Source organism: Triturus cristatus, chromosome 7 (genome assembly GCF_964204655.1).
Source record: "Triturus cristatus chromosome 7, aTriCri1.1, whole genome shotgun sequence".
In the NCBI taxonomy this organism is placed as follows: domain Eukaryota; kingdom Metazoa; phylum Chordata; class Amphibia; order Caudata; family Salamandridae; genus Triturus; species Triturus cristatus.
The window spans coordinates 1,343,292,166-1,343,309,069 of NC_140590.1; the positions used below are offsets into that span (position 1 = coordinate 1,343,292,166).

Below are 16,904 nucleotides of genomic sequence, written 5' to 3' on the forward strand. Positions count from 1 at the left end.
GGGGAACTGGGTTCAAGTCTCGGTAATGACGCTGAACATCCTGTGATTCTGGGCAAATCACTTAATCTCCCCGTGCCTAACAAAAATTAATGTGTGTCCTCATGTAACGTAACTGGTGCTCTGTAAAGCGCTCCGATACCCGATTCGGTTGCAGGTCAAGTTCGCGCTATATGAAACTCTGCAAAAAAAATAAAAAATCTAAATTGCAGCTTTCAAAATCCAAGTTTCTTTGCGGATCAAATGTTTAATTTAAACACTTTATCAATCCACTATATGTAGCTCTATCTAGTTCTGTAAAAGTAGTAAATAAGTCTTCTACATCACCTCCTACTAAATAAAATAAAAAAATCTATTGCTTGTTCATCAGAATATTGCTTATAAGTAGCTTTCAACGAATTTTCAAAACATCTTTGCCATTTCTCCTATCTTTGCACAATATTCTGCTAGTCATTTATATCAAATGGTAATGGTCTGCAAAAAATTGCACTAGAAATATTTTATTGTTCCTGTATTTCAAATTCCTCTGCATTAGTTTTTATACAACTTCTACTTCCATTTTCAATATCCGACTTGTTTTAATTTATATTGTTATTTTATGCAATTTCCAAAGCAATTTGCTGGTTGTCTGATTTTGAAATGACATACCCTATTGAGTCTTATGAATAATGTCTGACTTCAAGATGGCCACTGAAAATTCTGCAACTTTCGTGTGATTTGAACTGTTCCATATACTTGTATTGAGGATGCGGGACTCAAAGATGGCCGCCAAGCTCTTGCATAGACCTCATGTTGTTTGACGCAATAAACAGAAATTACATCTACTGCCAGCATTTAAATCTCCACGAGGAGTATCACTGATATTTCACGTTGCTGCAGTAAGTGTTTGCTTTGTTTAACAAACTAAGAGCTTGCTTTGTTTCAAGGTGATGTAAGCGATTGGCTGTTATGAATGCGCTCAATGTACGTAATCAGCCAATATAAACGTGCTTGTAGTAGTATGTCAATGCGGCGCTGCAAATACCAAAATTGCACAGAATCCTACGCTTTGCATCTTCTGCCACCTGTACATAACGCAATGGATGAGAGATGAAGTTAAGTGCCTCTGTTGCAGCAATCGCTCCTTAGGTCAACCTCACCTCCAGTATACTCTTGATACCGAGTCACCATAAATCGTCAGATGAATGTGACACTGTCTTGTCATTTAAACACTTTTATTTGCTTAGCATCATACAGGCAGATCCTTCTTCATCACGCTACCAAACGAACTGCCCTGAACTAAGGTAATTCTAAAACTAACATTCTTATGCTACATTTCGTATATTAACTGTTGATGTCAGATTATCACTGCAGTAACCAAACGATAGGTCAAAAAGCACAAAGGATGGATACCAATTATTCAAGGGAGGAAGAAACAGAGAAAGTGGGCAACCAGCATCAAGGGAGAGAAGGCTGGTGTGTTGCCCTCAGAAAATGGCACAGAGACTTTTGGGCCACAAGAAAGATGAGAAAGGACTGATATTCCCCACTGAGAGGGCCCTGTGAAGGGATATACAGAGTCTATGGACGGGCACAAGATAGAACAGACAGCAAGAGCAATGCCCCTTCCCCAAAGATGAAGACAGATAACAAGGTACGGTGGGCTGGAAAGTGGAATAGTGGGCAAGCGTTCCACCCTCCACTCGAAGCATGTTGTTGCGACCATGTAATTATTGTAACAAGGCATCAGGGACAATAGGGAGGGATACAAGGTTAGTGAATTGTTACACTAGTCGTGATGACGCTGACCAATGTTAATTATGAAGAGAAAGTTGGTGGGAATTGGAAAAGCCATGGGACCGGGATTAGGCTGCATGGTTGGGCTAAATATACCTCTGATGACGTGGGTGGAGATTTGTCACACAAGGGCAACAGTACTGTAAAACATGGTGAATTTGAAAAGTTTAAGGTCAACAACAGGTTATATACGAAGAGAATTTCAGGATTGGAGAGGATTTCCATGGCATCTTATTCCCTGGTTAGGGCCAAGAGGTCAGTCCATGGCAGTCCACCCAAGGAAACTAGATGAGGTCAGGAAGCACAAGCCTGTGGCGGGAAGCAGGCCGTAAGGATGTAAAAGGGATTGGGAGCAGCAAGTAGGCCAGGTGGACCAAAGACCTATGTGGTGCCACATAAAGTGGGTACAGGGGAGCTTGGTAGGAATGTGCGATGTGAAGAGAAACTGAGATTAATAGATAGGGGTTTGGGGAGGACAGTAGCAAGAGCCACTACTCTGAGAGGTTCCAGAAACCTGGCAGGATTCTTATGACAAGTCCCTCAAAAGGCAGGTGGGTGCATGACATGACACAGGAAGATTTGCGGTATCCCATTTGAGTCAGAATCTTTCAGAGGCCCAAAAAACGAACCAGTAATAAGATGGGCCTGGGTCAAACTGTAGTATGCAACAAAAGGGAGTTACTAGGAACAAATAAATAACAACTGACATCCGACTCCCGCTGTGATGGGTCAAGGGTAGACTGACGCTAAAGAAAAATAAGAGAGATGGCGGGATGGAGAACAAAAGGCTACATTTTATGGGGCTATCATTGTTTTGGTTTGAATCTGATGCTTAACACACAATAGAAAATATGGGCAGGATAATATAAGGACCAGCTGGAACTTGTTCTTAAAGAGACAAGATGTACAGAGGGTTCAAATATTGATTCATGGAAATCAGCTTTTAAGATTAAGCCAAATTAGTTGCATGCGTTCCAGACAGGCAGTGCGGTGCGAGAATACAGTCAAACTACAACACGGCTTCAAGATTTGAAACCGTTTAAATGACAGTGACAGTTCTACTACTAATAATAATTAAGTACATGTGTGCATGCGTTTAAATATTACTTGCTCCCAGGTCTATAGTTCCCTAAAAAAAAAGTTAAAATAATGCTCTTTTAGCATGTACGCCACAACAAATTTCACAATGAGAAGCACTTACCTGTGAGAGGGGAACTTCTCCCTGAGAGCAGAGATAATTAACTCCTCGACAAAGTGGTCGGTTTCCGTCACCAAGTCTACTGCAGATGTTTTTGTTGACACCCGTTTTTCTTTTGTAAGAGCGTTTCTAATCACCTGCATATGAAAGGAAAAACAGGTTACTTTAACCTAAGCTGCCTGCAGTAGGTTTAAATAGATAATGAGTCATATAATCATGGTTCATTAAAACAAAAAAAAGGGAAACAGAAAGTAGAACAAGCATTGGCATAGCCAATAGGTCTCGCCTTTGGGACCTTATAAGTGTTTAGCCATGCAACAGTTGATGTTGTTGCACCAAGGATGTTGTGCTGCATAACTAAATACTGATAAGGTCCCAAAAGCGAGACCGATTAGCTATGCCAATGCTTGTTTTAATGTGTCTTGGTCATGTGGTAAATAATTTAATTACCGGTACTTAATTTGATGCGGAAAATTAATAAGAATAGCTCAGTAAAATAAGAGGCAGAATCCGTGGTATTAGAGGTTCGGAACGGGCTTTATTCCAATAACACAATTCGAATTTGTGGGCTTCATATTCCATCACCACGGAGGTTCAGGAAGTGAAGGACCATACTTTATTGACAGGTAATCATTTTTATAGAAGAGGCATTACAGTGAAACAGATGCAGGAGGCGTAACAGTTGATAACAGAGATAAAGACATACATGCGTAACTAAAATGGGTGTAACTAGGCGTAACTAAAGAACGTCATTAGGTATGATGTCACAAATGGGTGGTTCCATGAAAGAATTTCGCAATGTCAGCAAAAATACTTGGCAGAGATGCGCGCGCAGCAGCATGACGTGTGATTTGACGTGCAACTAGGGGGAGAATGGGACTTGACATTTAGCTCTACATGTGGAGACAGAAGTCTGGGGTTATGTCAACCTAATCCCAAATCATATCTAATATCCTATGTTTAAAGAACTGTGTTATCCAAAAAGAGAGGTCTCTTAGGGTAGAATCTTATTCTATACTGACTATACTGACTGTTAGTGCGTGTACAAGCGTCTAAGTGTCTACACTAGATGCGAGGGCAGAAATCTTCCATAGTAACAGGGCTATGAATTACTTGCATAAAGACAGAGAAGCCGGGCCCTTTGCTCGGTAGCTGGAAGAATGTTTACTTAAGCTACTAGACAGGAATGCATTGGATGAGGAGCGGAGCAGAGCAGATAATCTTGAAGGTGAAATACAGTTTTTGGCAGGCAGACAGGCCGAGTCAGGCACCGTTAGCCGCGCAGGGAGTAGGACTAAGTTCATGGATACAGATGCGAGCTCAGACTGGAGCTTTCAGAGGCAGAAGGCAGGAAAAGGCTTAATGGCAGAATCAGGGCCTACTCGCCTGGACTGTAAAATGGGATAAATGAACCATATAAAGCCGGTGGCCTTTCATACTTAGGAATAGAATATCCGGCCCATTCATGGCGGATCTGAAAGAGGACATGTTGACGGTGGACGCACATGTGTTTGCGTCTTCATAACTGGAACTGGAGGGAACATACATGTACTTGTGACTTATACATGAAACCGTTGGGGTCCAAGATAGGGGACATAACCGACCATAAAAATCCATATTTCCACAGTCAGTTGAAGACCGACTACTCCCCCCCCCCCCCACCCCCCCACCACCATTTTAAAACAATCTCGGAAGACCTGCACCCTTTTAGGGTCAGTCAGTGGTGATGGATGTCAACAAATTCTGCGTACCCCACTCAGAGAGAGAAAACTTGCTTGCCCAAAATGTAATTTTACAGGTCTCTGGTAGAGAGTTAGTGAGAGTAGCGTTTGTCTTCCTGCGGCATATATTTCATGAAACGGCTGAAAGCAGAGTGTTCATGGGGGGGTTAAACCCCGAACAGGATATAAACATCACTTCTTCCCAGAATAGGAAGATATGGCCCTGTGCTTAAAGTGGGGCGTGTCCTGCCAGTGCTCAGCACCGACAATAACTAGACTCGGACATTGAAACGGGACCCGATTGGGCTCTGTATTTATATTCTTTTTTTTTTTTAATCACCTTTATTTATAATTTTCCACATAATAACAACATGTTCAATGCATAGACAGGACCGCAGGTATAACTGTACTAGTGTATGGATACAGTCGGTCATGTAATCAATTGTGGGTAACGTGCTCAGGTATCCAATGGTATGCACCATCATGTCCAGGGGGAGGCACAGCATCAGTCCCATGTAGTCTCGTATAGTAACCATAGTGCAGATTACAATACAAACCACAGCCATACAAAAGTTCCATAGGTACAAGGATGTTATCAGGAAGTGGACATCACTGCACTCTGTATTTATATTCTCATCTGAAACAGTGACTCTTTCTCGACAATGTGTGCAGAATTTCTTCTGAATATAATTCAGTGATGCATTCCTAGTTAGAATCTACAGGGATTACTTCTTGCTGCATGGTGTATGTGTCTCTATTTCCCAAGAGCATTTTCTTTTCTCAGATCTTTCTGTAGCTCTTTTTTCTGGCCTCATGTGGCTCTTGTGAAGCGCCTACTGTGAACTGAGTGCCCTTAGGCATGCTCCAGGAAGGGGTAGCTGCTCCTGATGGGGTATGATTGACAGATTTGGAGTTGAAGCTAAAGGCTGTGCGAGTTTCTCATAGTTCTCGTCAGTGGTTCATAAGATGTTTGGACTACATGCCCATCCAATTCTTGGCCTCTCTGCAGAGGGCACAGATTGAAAATCGGACATGTGCCAATTGTACTTAGGATTCAATGGTAAAGAGTGTTCAGGAGGTACATAGCTGTTGAAAATATTGACAACTAGGGAGAAGAAAAATGTAGCGTTTACGTGTGTTTGTACGTGTGGGGTGGGAATGGCGGAGTCGAGGAGGCGAAACTAAGAGCACGCAGGAGTGAGTGAAAAGACACCTATGGAGAACAAGCGCGGCCAGGCAAATTGCCAACAGATGGCCCATGCGCGCCGCTGCTCGCGGAAGCCTGTAACTTAAAATGCAGGAAAATCTTGGAAGCATTTAGGACAGGCAAGGCAAATGTAAACAAGCGGGGCTGCACGGCCACGCTAATTACAATCAGATGGCCCCTGCTGCTCGCTCCCGCAAGGTGAATGCCATGCACGAATTTCTAAAAAGTGCAGACCGATTCCAAAAGGTCATCTCCTAGAGTAGCGCATGCGCGCTGCACTAGGCTCGACCTAAAAACACAGCATCAACAACAGGAAACATAGGCTTGTTTATGTATTGATCGAGTCCATAAAGTATGGGCTGGCACCTTACTATGAAATGCAAGGTCTTTCAACATTTCTGCGCAGGCACTGCAGGGAAGGCATGCCTTTCCTTTGTCCTGCCTCACACTGTGGGAGAAGTGGTCTTGGGAGGAGTAGTCTTGGGTGGAGGAGGACACCCGCCCCTAGCCGCTGAAGAGGGGAGGGGAGGAGGCTTAATGAGGAGGGGTTTGCTGACAGACACACACGTCAACCAGATGAGAGGGTGTAAAGTACTCACACGCGCAGTTCCAGGTAGACACGACTCTGCCTTGGGGCTAGAAATACTGCAAGGCCACCTGTTTAAAGGGTCAGTTAGAGCAATCAGAACTTGTAAATCACTACAGAAGAGGTCTCCAATTTTCTTCGGAAAAAAGGAGCCCGGCAACAAGTGCCTCCTCCATACTGGGAAATGCACCAAACTGGACCTTCCTTGATTTGCAAGAGTCCTATCCGAGCAAATCATGGCACATCATCTAATGATTTGTGCAGTACTGCACTGCATTGCACTTGCATTTAAATAGTGTTTCAGAGCGTTTCATATAGAGGCCCCATTAGGCCCAGCTCTGAGATTCTCACCAGGGAGGTCCATGAAAATACCTGGGTGGGTCATGAAGATGCATCGGGAAAGCAGGCAAACATCAACAAAGGTTTACTGGATACATGGGAGGGGGGCATTGCTGCTCCCGCTATATTAAACAGCATCTTGCACAGATCCATCAAACTACTGACTGATAGGACTACCTGATGTTGAAGTTATTACATGAACTAGAAACTTGGGTTGCACACCATAATCTTTTCCCATTCTTTAAAGAGGCTTTCTTGAATGGTACTTCACACAAACTTTTTGCATTGTCTACGGTCGCTAATATTTATGGATCAACTCTTTTTGATGCCGCAGTGAAGTTGTAACACAGCAGAGTGCCTACAACCCCAAGGGGCCGGCAGGGTGCGAAGACCAGATAGAAATATATATACAGCGTCTTGCCTACAACCCTGGGGCTGGCAGCGCTATTGAAGCAAATAACCATAAGAAAACATGATAAATCCCAAAAACAAACCCCCATACCCCTATTCCTTCATAAAGTGCAGTTAAGTGGTAAGTGATGGGATTTGATCATGTCAAAAGTCAACGGGTGTTAGGGTCGGCGTCTCCGAGAGTTTACGTGGAGGTAGCCGAAGTAATTTCAGGTAGGTTAATCATGTCAGTTCACTTAATTCAAAAGATAGAAGGTGTATGAAGGGAGCCCACTCTATAGCATAGTCGTATGGTCTTGGGTCCACTGTTAATGACAACTTTTCCATTCCCAGGATGAACCAGAGTTTGTGTAACCAAGGTGTGTATTGAGGGTTTCTGTCAGTTCCCCATAGAGCAAGGATCGCTTGATGTGCTGCACCTAAAGCTGATGCCATTTGCTTCTCTCGACGCGAGTGGAGTGAAAACCTCAGTGGATTGGGAAGCCCAGGGTTCGTGTAAGCTGGAAACCTAGGGATAGAGGTCTCAAACGCACCGTCAATGTCATCTAGTACCAGGTCCCAGAAGCGAGCAAGTTTGGGGCAGTGCCATAGAAGGTGGAGCAGCGAACTCGTCCCCCCACAACCCTTCCAGCACTCCTTGGAGCACTCAGTGCTCCAGGAGGTCGTTCCTGCCGAGGTCAATTACCAGTAGGACACAATTTTGTATGCTGTTTCTGTACTGGACGTGTTGTGTGCAGTGTGGCGGGATCTATGAAAAATGTCAGTCCATTCCGTGTCTACACTAGATGCGAGGGCAGAAATCTTCCATAGTAACAGGGCTATGAATTACTTGCATAAAGACAGAGAAGCCGGGCCCTTTGCTCGGTAGCTGGAAGAATATTTACTTAAGCTACTAGACAGGAATGCATTGGATGAGGAGCGGAGCAGAGCAGATAATCTTGAAGGTGAAATACAGTTTTTGGCAGGCAGACAGGCCGAGTCAGGCACCGTTAGCCGCGCAGGGAGTAGGACAAAGTTCATGGATACAGATGCGAGCTCAGACTGGAGCTTTCAGAGGCAGAAGGCAGGAAAAGGCTTAATGGCAGAATCAGGGCCTACTCGCCTGGACTGTAAAATGGGATAAATGAACCATATAAAGCCGGTGGCCTTTCATACTTAGGAATAGAATATCCGGCCCATTCATGGCGGATCTGAAAGAGGACATGTTGACGGTGGACGCACATGTGTTTGCGTCTTCATAACTGGAACTGGAGGGAACATACATGTACTTGTGATTTATACATGAAACCGTTGGGGTCCAAGATAGGGGACATAACCGACCATAAAAATCCATATTTCCACATTCCCTCCTTGTCCCCTACTGGCCCTTAGGAGATATCAATCTTCATCAATCCATCGATCTGTTCATATAACATCATTTGTTCTTCTTTCTTCTTCCGGGATCTCGAGCGAAAACTTGGATGTGGGATACACGAGGTGGCACACAGACCACAAATCGCTGGCCCACATTGTAGACATAAGCAGCAACTGAATAATATGAGAAAGCCAATACCTAGGAAGGATAGGACCCTCCATCCCCAGGCTGACAACACGCCCCAGAACCAACCGGACCAAGTCCAGGTGCCTGGACTCTGGTGTATCTGGCTTACAATTTTATGAAGGCGGGTTATGGCTTTATATACTGACGGCGAATTTTCTGGTATGAAAATGCAACAACTTGATCCGATGACCCTACAAGCTCCGCCCCTATCGGCCAGGATGACGTCAAGGACAAGACGATTTTGAAGCACAACAATCCGCATAGCAGACTGCTCTTCTGTTAAATTGCCTAAGGCGGAAATAGTTTCGTTCACTACTGCTTCAAGGGTTCTCGTTAATCTACGTATCAACTTACTATTAGTGACTGTACCTATATAGGGGAAGAAACCTTTATTGAAATCTGTATACTTTTCCCATGCCGTCTCAGTGTAATCGACAATTGGGAGATCTCTCCATTCTCTATTGTGTACTAAATGAGTATTTCTGTGATAATCAGGAGGAGCTAGGAAAACAGGTGGCAAAAGGAATCCGATGTAACAGGTACCATCCCAATCTAGAGGCAAACGTATATATGCAGTCTGACCACATACGAAGTAGGAATGGCGAGAAGCTCTAAATGTAGACTTGCCTTGATCACTGAATTTTATCACAGTGGTGCATTTACTATGGCCCATGTGTATGGAGCCATTCTTTCTTATACATAGTTCCCCTTTTACTGGGAATACTGACATGGCGGGCAAGATTGGTGTAGCTTCAGATTCAACGTTCAGGATCATGAGGTTAAGTGTAAAATTACCTAATCCGTATACTTCATTTTCTAGATCAGTTCCTGTTCTTTTGGGAAGTCCCTCCTTGTTAGGGTAGCAGACTTTAAGCAAAACTAAGTTCAGGTTTCCCCATACCCAGTTGTCTTGATAAGCTGCGGAGTTTGAATCTAAGGAATTAATTAAACTAAACCATGCTCCACAGGAGCCATTGTGTGTGAACGGATATGGAAAGAGAGGCAGAATTCCCTTATAGTTCTGATAGGGAGGGAGTCGGCCACATATCCAACAATTTGTAGCATTGCTAGTCTGATGGGAATGATGTAACATACTAATAAAAGTGTTATTGCGCAGCGCAAATCTATAGGACAATTCATGTGGAGGTAATTCACTAAAAGAATGTTCAGCAGTAACATTGTAAACATGTTTAGAAATAGGATAATATATGTGCAACAATATACTTGCAGCGATTATTAAAAGACTTAAGAAAAACAAAATTAATAACGCCACTGTGCAATGACTACGCAGTGATTTACAGTACGCATGTTTTTTCAACTGTATCTTTCGGTTTCTTTCTCTATTCAGGTCTAGGGGATACATGTCAGAGACAAATTCGACCGATTCACCTTGGAGAGGACTTAAACAATCAAATTGTCTGACTTATTAGACCGTAATTTTAGTTTGTATAGTTCCTTATCGCTTTGTTCAACCAAAGGAAGCTTTGAGTCAATCGGTGAAGACACGCGAGGTGTAACGTTTACATCAAACGGTAGTCCATGAAATTTCTTGATATGACTTGAATGTAGCCATCCTTTGCGACCTTCGATCTTCACGGCTGTCCTCGTGGTGAGTAGTACAAGTTGAGGCGATTTCCACCTAGGATCCAGCTGAGTCTTCCGGTCAAAATTCCGCACTAACACCAGGTCCCCGGGAACTACGTCATGGGGTTTCACCTCGGTGTTGTCGGGAAAGGCTGCAGCTACCTGTGAACGACAAGATTGTAGTGCAGACATCAAGGAAGCCAGGTAATCTGTCAGCATATTACAGTCAACATCAGTTATTTTGCGTGGTATAGGCGTCCCCCACATATTTGGTGGTCTGCCAAAGATCACCTCATAAGGGGATAGCCCTGTTCGAGAGTGCGCTACCATTCTCATGTAAAAGAGTGCAACTGGTAAGGCTACTACCCAATCGACACCTTTCTCCCTACATATTTTGGACAATCTAATTTTCAGAGTTTGATTATGTCGTTCCACGAGACCTGCTGCCTCGGGGTGTCGAACACAGTGAAATCTCCATTGATAGCCTAACAAAAGTGAAACGTGTTTCATTAGTTCGGATGAGAACGGCTGGCCGTTATCTGAGTAGACAACACGTGGTAAACCGTACCGTGGGAAGAATTCTCGAACCAACTGTTTGGCAGTAGTCGGGGCAGTGTAATCTGAGACCGGGTATGCTTCTGTCCAACGGGAAAGAGCACAGACAACTACGAGAACATATTTGAATCCTCGACATCGTTCCATCTGGATATAATCCATCTGGAGGACTTCAAAAGGGTGATCAGGAGGCTGAAATCCACCCTGCTCTACGGGGATGCTTTTACCTGGATTAAACTGACAACAGATCATACAGGTACGAACTTTTTGTTTAGCTGCTGCTCGTAAATGTTTGTTGAACCAAATGTGTTGAATGCTGTCTAGCATAGCTTTTTCTCCTAGGTGCGCTGGACTATGTATGGTGTTAATGATGACTTGGACCATTGAGTCGGGAAGAAACCATATAGATTTTTCCTTCGTCATCCATCCTTGATCTGTTTGGATCCCTCCTAATTCAGTCCATTTCTTTATTTCATCTGGTGTAGCATGTGTCTGTATGTCAATTACGTCAAGAGTGGGATCCTTAACCGTCATGCAATGTGTTGGTGTCGGAACTATTGTCTTTGTCATGTCAGATGTGTGAGTTTGAGCAGTCTGTTTAGCTGTTCTGTCAGCTAGATCATTGCCTTGGGAAATGATATCAGTAACGTTCGTATGAGCTTTACATTTCATAATTGATATTGCAGTGGGTAGATGTATTGCATCTAATAAGGCATGAATGAGGAGTCCGTGCTGAATGTGGGCACCGTGAGAAGTTAAATAACCTCTCTCTCGCCACAGCACGCCGAAGTCATGTACAACTCCGAATGCATAACGTGAATCAGTGTATATGTTGACTTTCTTATTTGTGGCTTGAGTACAGGCTTGTGTCAGAGCGATGAGCTCTGCTGCTTGAGCTGACAAGGTATTTATGCAATATGTTTCAATGACTTCAGTGTCTGTTGTGACTGCATACGCGGCCACTAGCTCTCCTGTACTTGTTCTCATACATGAACCATCTACATACAACGTCAGGTCTGGATCTGACAATGGGACGTCTGTCAAGTCTTGTCTGGGTTTCGTCGTGATAGTAATGACTTCAATACAATCATGTGCTAGTGGGTCTGTTCCGTCTACTGGTAACAGTGTGGCAGGATTCAATGTACTACAACGTCTGATTTCTATGTGTGGCTGAAACAATGTTAATTCGTAACCGGTGAGTCTTGCTATAGTCAAGTGTTGTGTTTGCGTTCGGTTCAAGAGAACCTCTACTGCGTGTGGTACTTGTACTGTCAATGGATGTCCTAACACTATGGCATCGCTTTGTCTGATTGCTAAAGCTGTCGCTGCCACTGATTTCAGGCACGCAGGCAGAGCCTGAGCTACGGGATCTAATGTACTAGAAAAATAAGCACATGGTTTGTGTGATCCTGCTTGTTCCTGTGTGAGTACTGACAAGGCAGTACCTTCGCGTTCTGTAACAAAGAGCGTAAAATGTTTATTGTAACATGGTGTTGCTAAAACAGGTGCTTGACATAAAACTTTCTTTAGGCTTTCAAAAGCTTGTGTATGTTCCTGAGTCCAAGGGAGGACAGTCGATGTGGCCGCCTCCTGTGTTGTCAACTGAATGAGTGGTTTTGCCAGAAATGCATACTGAGGGATCCACTGCCTACAATATGAAGTGAGGCCTATAAAGGCCCGTACCTCCTTTTGTGTCTTGGGTATTGGCATGTTAGCAATTAACTGGATGCGGTCTGACGTAAGCTGCCTTCCCTCCTTGGACAGCGAGTGCCCAAGGTAAACAACTCGCTGGACACAGAATTGCAGCTTAGAAGGGGACACCTTGTGCCCCTTTTCGGCCAAAAATTGTAAAACCGTCAGTGAGGCTTTTTCACATTCAGGTTCGCTTCTAGCGGTGATCAGCAGATCATCGACATATTGAAGTAGGGCAGTGTTGACTGGCATGTGGATACTGTCAAGTTCTCGTTTCAGTGCTTGGCTATAGATGCTGGGGCTTTCTGTGAATCCTTGAGGTGCGCGTGTGAATTTAAAGCTTCATCCATTTAAACTAAATCCGAACAAGTATTGGCTTTCCGGATCTATTGGGACGCTGAAAAAGGCATTCTTGAGATCAATTACAGTAAAGAATGTTGCTTCGGAATCAATGGCTGTCAGTAATGAAGAAATGTCTGGGACTACGGGGTATTGTGGTACAATACATTTATTTAATTCGCGCAGATCAATAACCAATCGATATACTGGCGGGGCTTTTGGATCAGTTCGTTTAAGAATCTGAATTATCGGGGAATTACATACATTGGAGTCGGTTTCCACAACCACTCCTTGGGTAATAAGCTCGTCAATGATTTGCAGTAAAGCCACTACAGCATCTGGGGGTAACTTGTATTGTCGCATTCGTGGTAGTACCACTCCTGTCTTTAGTGTGACTCGATATGGTGTAATGTTCATGCAACCAACATCTGTAGGGCCTTGTGCCCATAAATGTGTGGGTAAAGTCTGCAGTCGGTGATCCATGTCTCGGGACACATAGTGCCCTTTGAAATCACGTAAAAACAATCTTACTCCTTCCGGAGAACAACATATTATAGCTCCTAGAGCTTTCAATGTTTTTATACCTAACAGGTTTTCTGGACATGATTTAGTAAGCAATAAATCTGTAGTTCGTGTCAAGGGACCAATCGTAAGTGGAAGAGGCTGTGATACTTCGTTAATGATAGGTTTTCCTGAAAAACCAAGGGAAATATTCTGTGAGCCTGAGAGGGGTGCCCCTGGAACTTCACTACGTTTAATGGTTGTTCGGCTTGCCCCTGTATCAAGTAAAAATTTTCTATCTTGGCCTAATAGTTCACTGTGTACATAAGGTCCTTCTTGATCTACAGGGACCTCGATAAGGGGTAAGCCAACTTCCCTCTCTAGGCTGTTTCATGAGTATCGTTGATAATCAGGATAGTCATACTGTGCGGTCTGGTACATCTGTCGTGTCGTTGTTTGTGTGGCAGCAATAGGCTGCGGTGGTGGAGCGGGCATAGACTGTTGCAGAGCTGGCATGGACTGTGCATGCTGCGGGGCTCCTTGTTGGTTCTGATCCTGTCTAAGTGGCCGTGGTCTTTCTTTTGTATTACCTATGGCGATATTATGTTTTAAAACTGGACAATCGTGTACATAATGACCTGGCTGTTTACAATAGTTGCATGTCCCTTTTACAGAACCTGCTGAAACACTGGACTGTGTCATACCCTTTCTATGACCGTCAGCTGGAACTGTCTGGGAAACTAGCATTTTCATTTTCGTGTCTTTCATGCGTCTTTGTTCATGTTCTTGTTCCTCTCTAATTCTATTGTGATGGTACTGTAGCATTTGTAACGGAGTGTTACCTTGCCAGGTACTCTCGAATTTCAATACTCTATTCTTAACTTGGGGCAAGGCATTTTCAACTAATTTTGTCACAAACAGATGTGGATACGATTCGCTACTTGCTTTTATTCCACTATTTATACCAAAACATTTTTCGAATCGGGCATAGAAATCACTAGTGTCTTCATCTTGCTTTTGTTTACAGGCTGAGATTGCACCCCAGTCTTCCTTTTTCGTAGTTAATAAACGTGGCAGTACCTGTACTAATAAACCTGGTAGTATTTTGGTCTTTTCCCCAAGCCCTAAACCTGGACCTCGAGCTGTTTCTTCGTTTTCTAATGCTGTCCAATCTATCTTTTGGTCTCCCACCTCCCAATCCTTTTCTTTGAGTTTTTCGTAAATGCCCGCAGGCATTAATACCTTTAATATTTTCATAATGTCGGGATAGGTATACTCTCCCATGAGCAACATGTCTTTAATTTCACGGTGGAAACCCGCTGGGTCTTTGTCATGACTGGGTACCACTTTCTTCATTTCTAATAGTTCCATTTTAGATATGGGTGTGTATACAAACACACGTTTAAACTGATTGTCATCACCTTTTATCGGGTGGACTTCGCGTAAGGGATTCTGTCTATCCATATAATACGTCGTTCTTTCCTTGATGGGCAGTGAGACATGTTCGGGACATACAAAAAGAATGTACTGCTTTCTGGATTCTAGTATTTCTCTAATTAACTCAGTACCTGAACCTCTCCAGTTATTCGTGAGTAATGCAGTCAATATATCAGGTAAGGGACCAGGATCGGAGTGTTGGCTTTTATATAATATAAGGAGTTGCTGAATCATGTAGATACCAGCTAAACGCTGTTCATCTGGGGTGAGGTTCAAAAACGTGTGCGCTAGTGTATCATCACTATATTTTCCGGGACTATCAACCCAGTGAACGGCTGACCTGGCTAATTCTTGTTCGTCCATAGAATCGAGTATATGATAACCCCTTCGTTCTCGGAGTAATTTGTCAGCGGCTTGGAACGAATGTTCGGGGGACCTTATATTTATTATAGGGGTTTGGAAATTTCTGTTATTATCTGGACGTATCGGACGTATCGGATCAGTGAAGCATCTAGTATTATTACAAGATCTTCCTCTACCTACATAGGCCATGGTTTCTAACTGTCCTGTGGGCAGTTCTAATTCTTCCTCCTCCTCGTTTTGTTCAGGCTGGTCTACCGCTAATCTTTCTTCGTGTATTCGTTCTACTTCTTTGCGGATCTTTCGGCACATAGCTACTATACTTAATAGTTTATCATGTCTCCCCTCTGATATATTCCGACTCCATGTGGTAAGAATTCGCATTTCTTCCGGATTTACCCCTGGTCGATCTTGATTTCTGATCACACAATTTATGAGGAAACGTAACAGTTCCCCCTGTATCTCCACTTTCTGGTACTCCATGGCTCTATTAATACTTTCAGAATCTCGCCCTGACTGGACAAAGTGATATATATTTTCTAAATGTGTAGTCATTCCTGGTAGCCTCCCTAAATATATTGCAGCTCGTCGGATACGTAATGATGCCAGCAGCATTTCGTCCTCTTTGCCGGGCACAGGATCATATCTACAATCTACTAGAAGTTCCTTAAGCATGTCGGGAGTTACTAGTTTGGGCGTACGTTGGTGGGCTAATTCTTGAAAGGAAAGTTTATTTACTCTGGGTGGCGTGGAAAAAATGGTTGTTGTACCTCCTGTAGCACCGCCTGGGGTGCTGGATGTGAAAGGATTCGTTGAACGTGATATAGCAACCATAGGTGTGGGTACAGCTGTAGAAACAGATGTGCTTGCCGGAACTTGTGTCGGAGTTTGTTGTTGCGGAGGTACAGACGGAGGGTCTTGGCGTTGAACCCCCTCGGCAGGCGGTCTATGTGGTGCAGTATTAGCATACTCGGGAGCTGCGTCGTCTAAATAAGAGGAAAGGAAAACATCTTCTGCGGTTCTGGGATGCCCTTTGGGATGTGATTTTATCGGAAACAACGGAGCTGGCAAGTCTTTTGGTATCTCCGGAGTAGCCTTAGGTAACCCTTCGGCCAGAAGAGGATACATACCATTCATAAGGGCATTTCTTTGTCTGTCTACTTGTTCTGATTTTACTCGGGTACCTTCTTCAATTAATAAATTTTCTCGGACTTTATTTGAATTCTCCTTACTTTTCTCTTCCTGTCTGAGTGCTTTTTCTGTACGTCTATATGATTCTTTACGCCATAATTCAATGGCATCTTTCTGTGATTGTCTAGCTTTCTTTTTCCATAATTCTTCCTCTACTTTCATGATGCAATCTGCATCCCAGGTCCCAGCTGCGGGCCACCTCTGACTTTCTGGTAATTCCTTGGTGTAGTCTACCCATAAATCAAGAAATAATATGGCGTCTAGGCCATGTTTATGATACATGAAGTACCCTGGAGTGTCCCTAGGAGGAATGGGAACAGCTTCTTCGAGTACCCCTTTTCTAGTTTTGATCTGTCTTAATTTCGAAAAGAGCGGCATATTGAGAACTGATCTGATACCTAATTTTGAACACGTTTAATACAACAAAACACAATAATGAACAGTCATTCACACCACAATATGCAGAACGT

General features: G+C 43.5%; 1 protein-coding gene across 2 annotated transcripts in view; it reads right to left on the minus strand.

Moving 5' to 3' along the window:
* IMPA2 (inositol monophosphatase 2) overlaps positions 1-16,904 on the minus strand; it is a 278,123-nt gene that overhangs the window by 122,369 nt on the left and 138,850 nt on the right. For both annotated transcript variants that reach the window (XM_085618988.1, XM_085618987.1), the window contains exon 2: positions 2,975-3,108. In XM_085618988.1, coding sequence (XP_085475114.1) covers positions 2,975-3,108 — 134 coding nt within the window. The remainder of the gene's footprint in view (positions 1-2,974; positions 3,109-16,904) is intronic.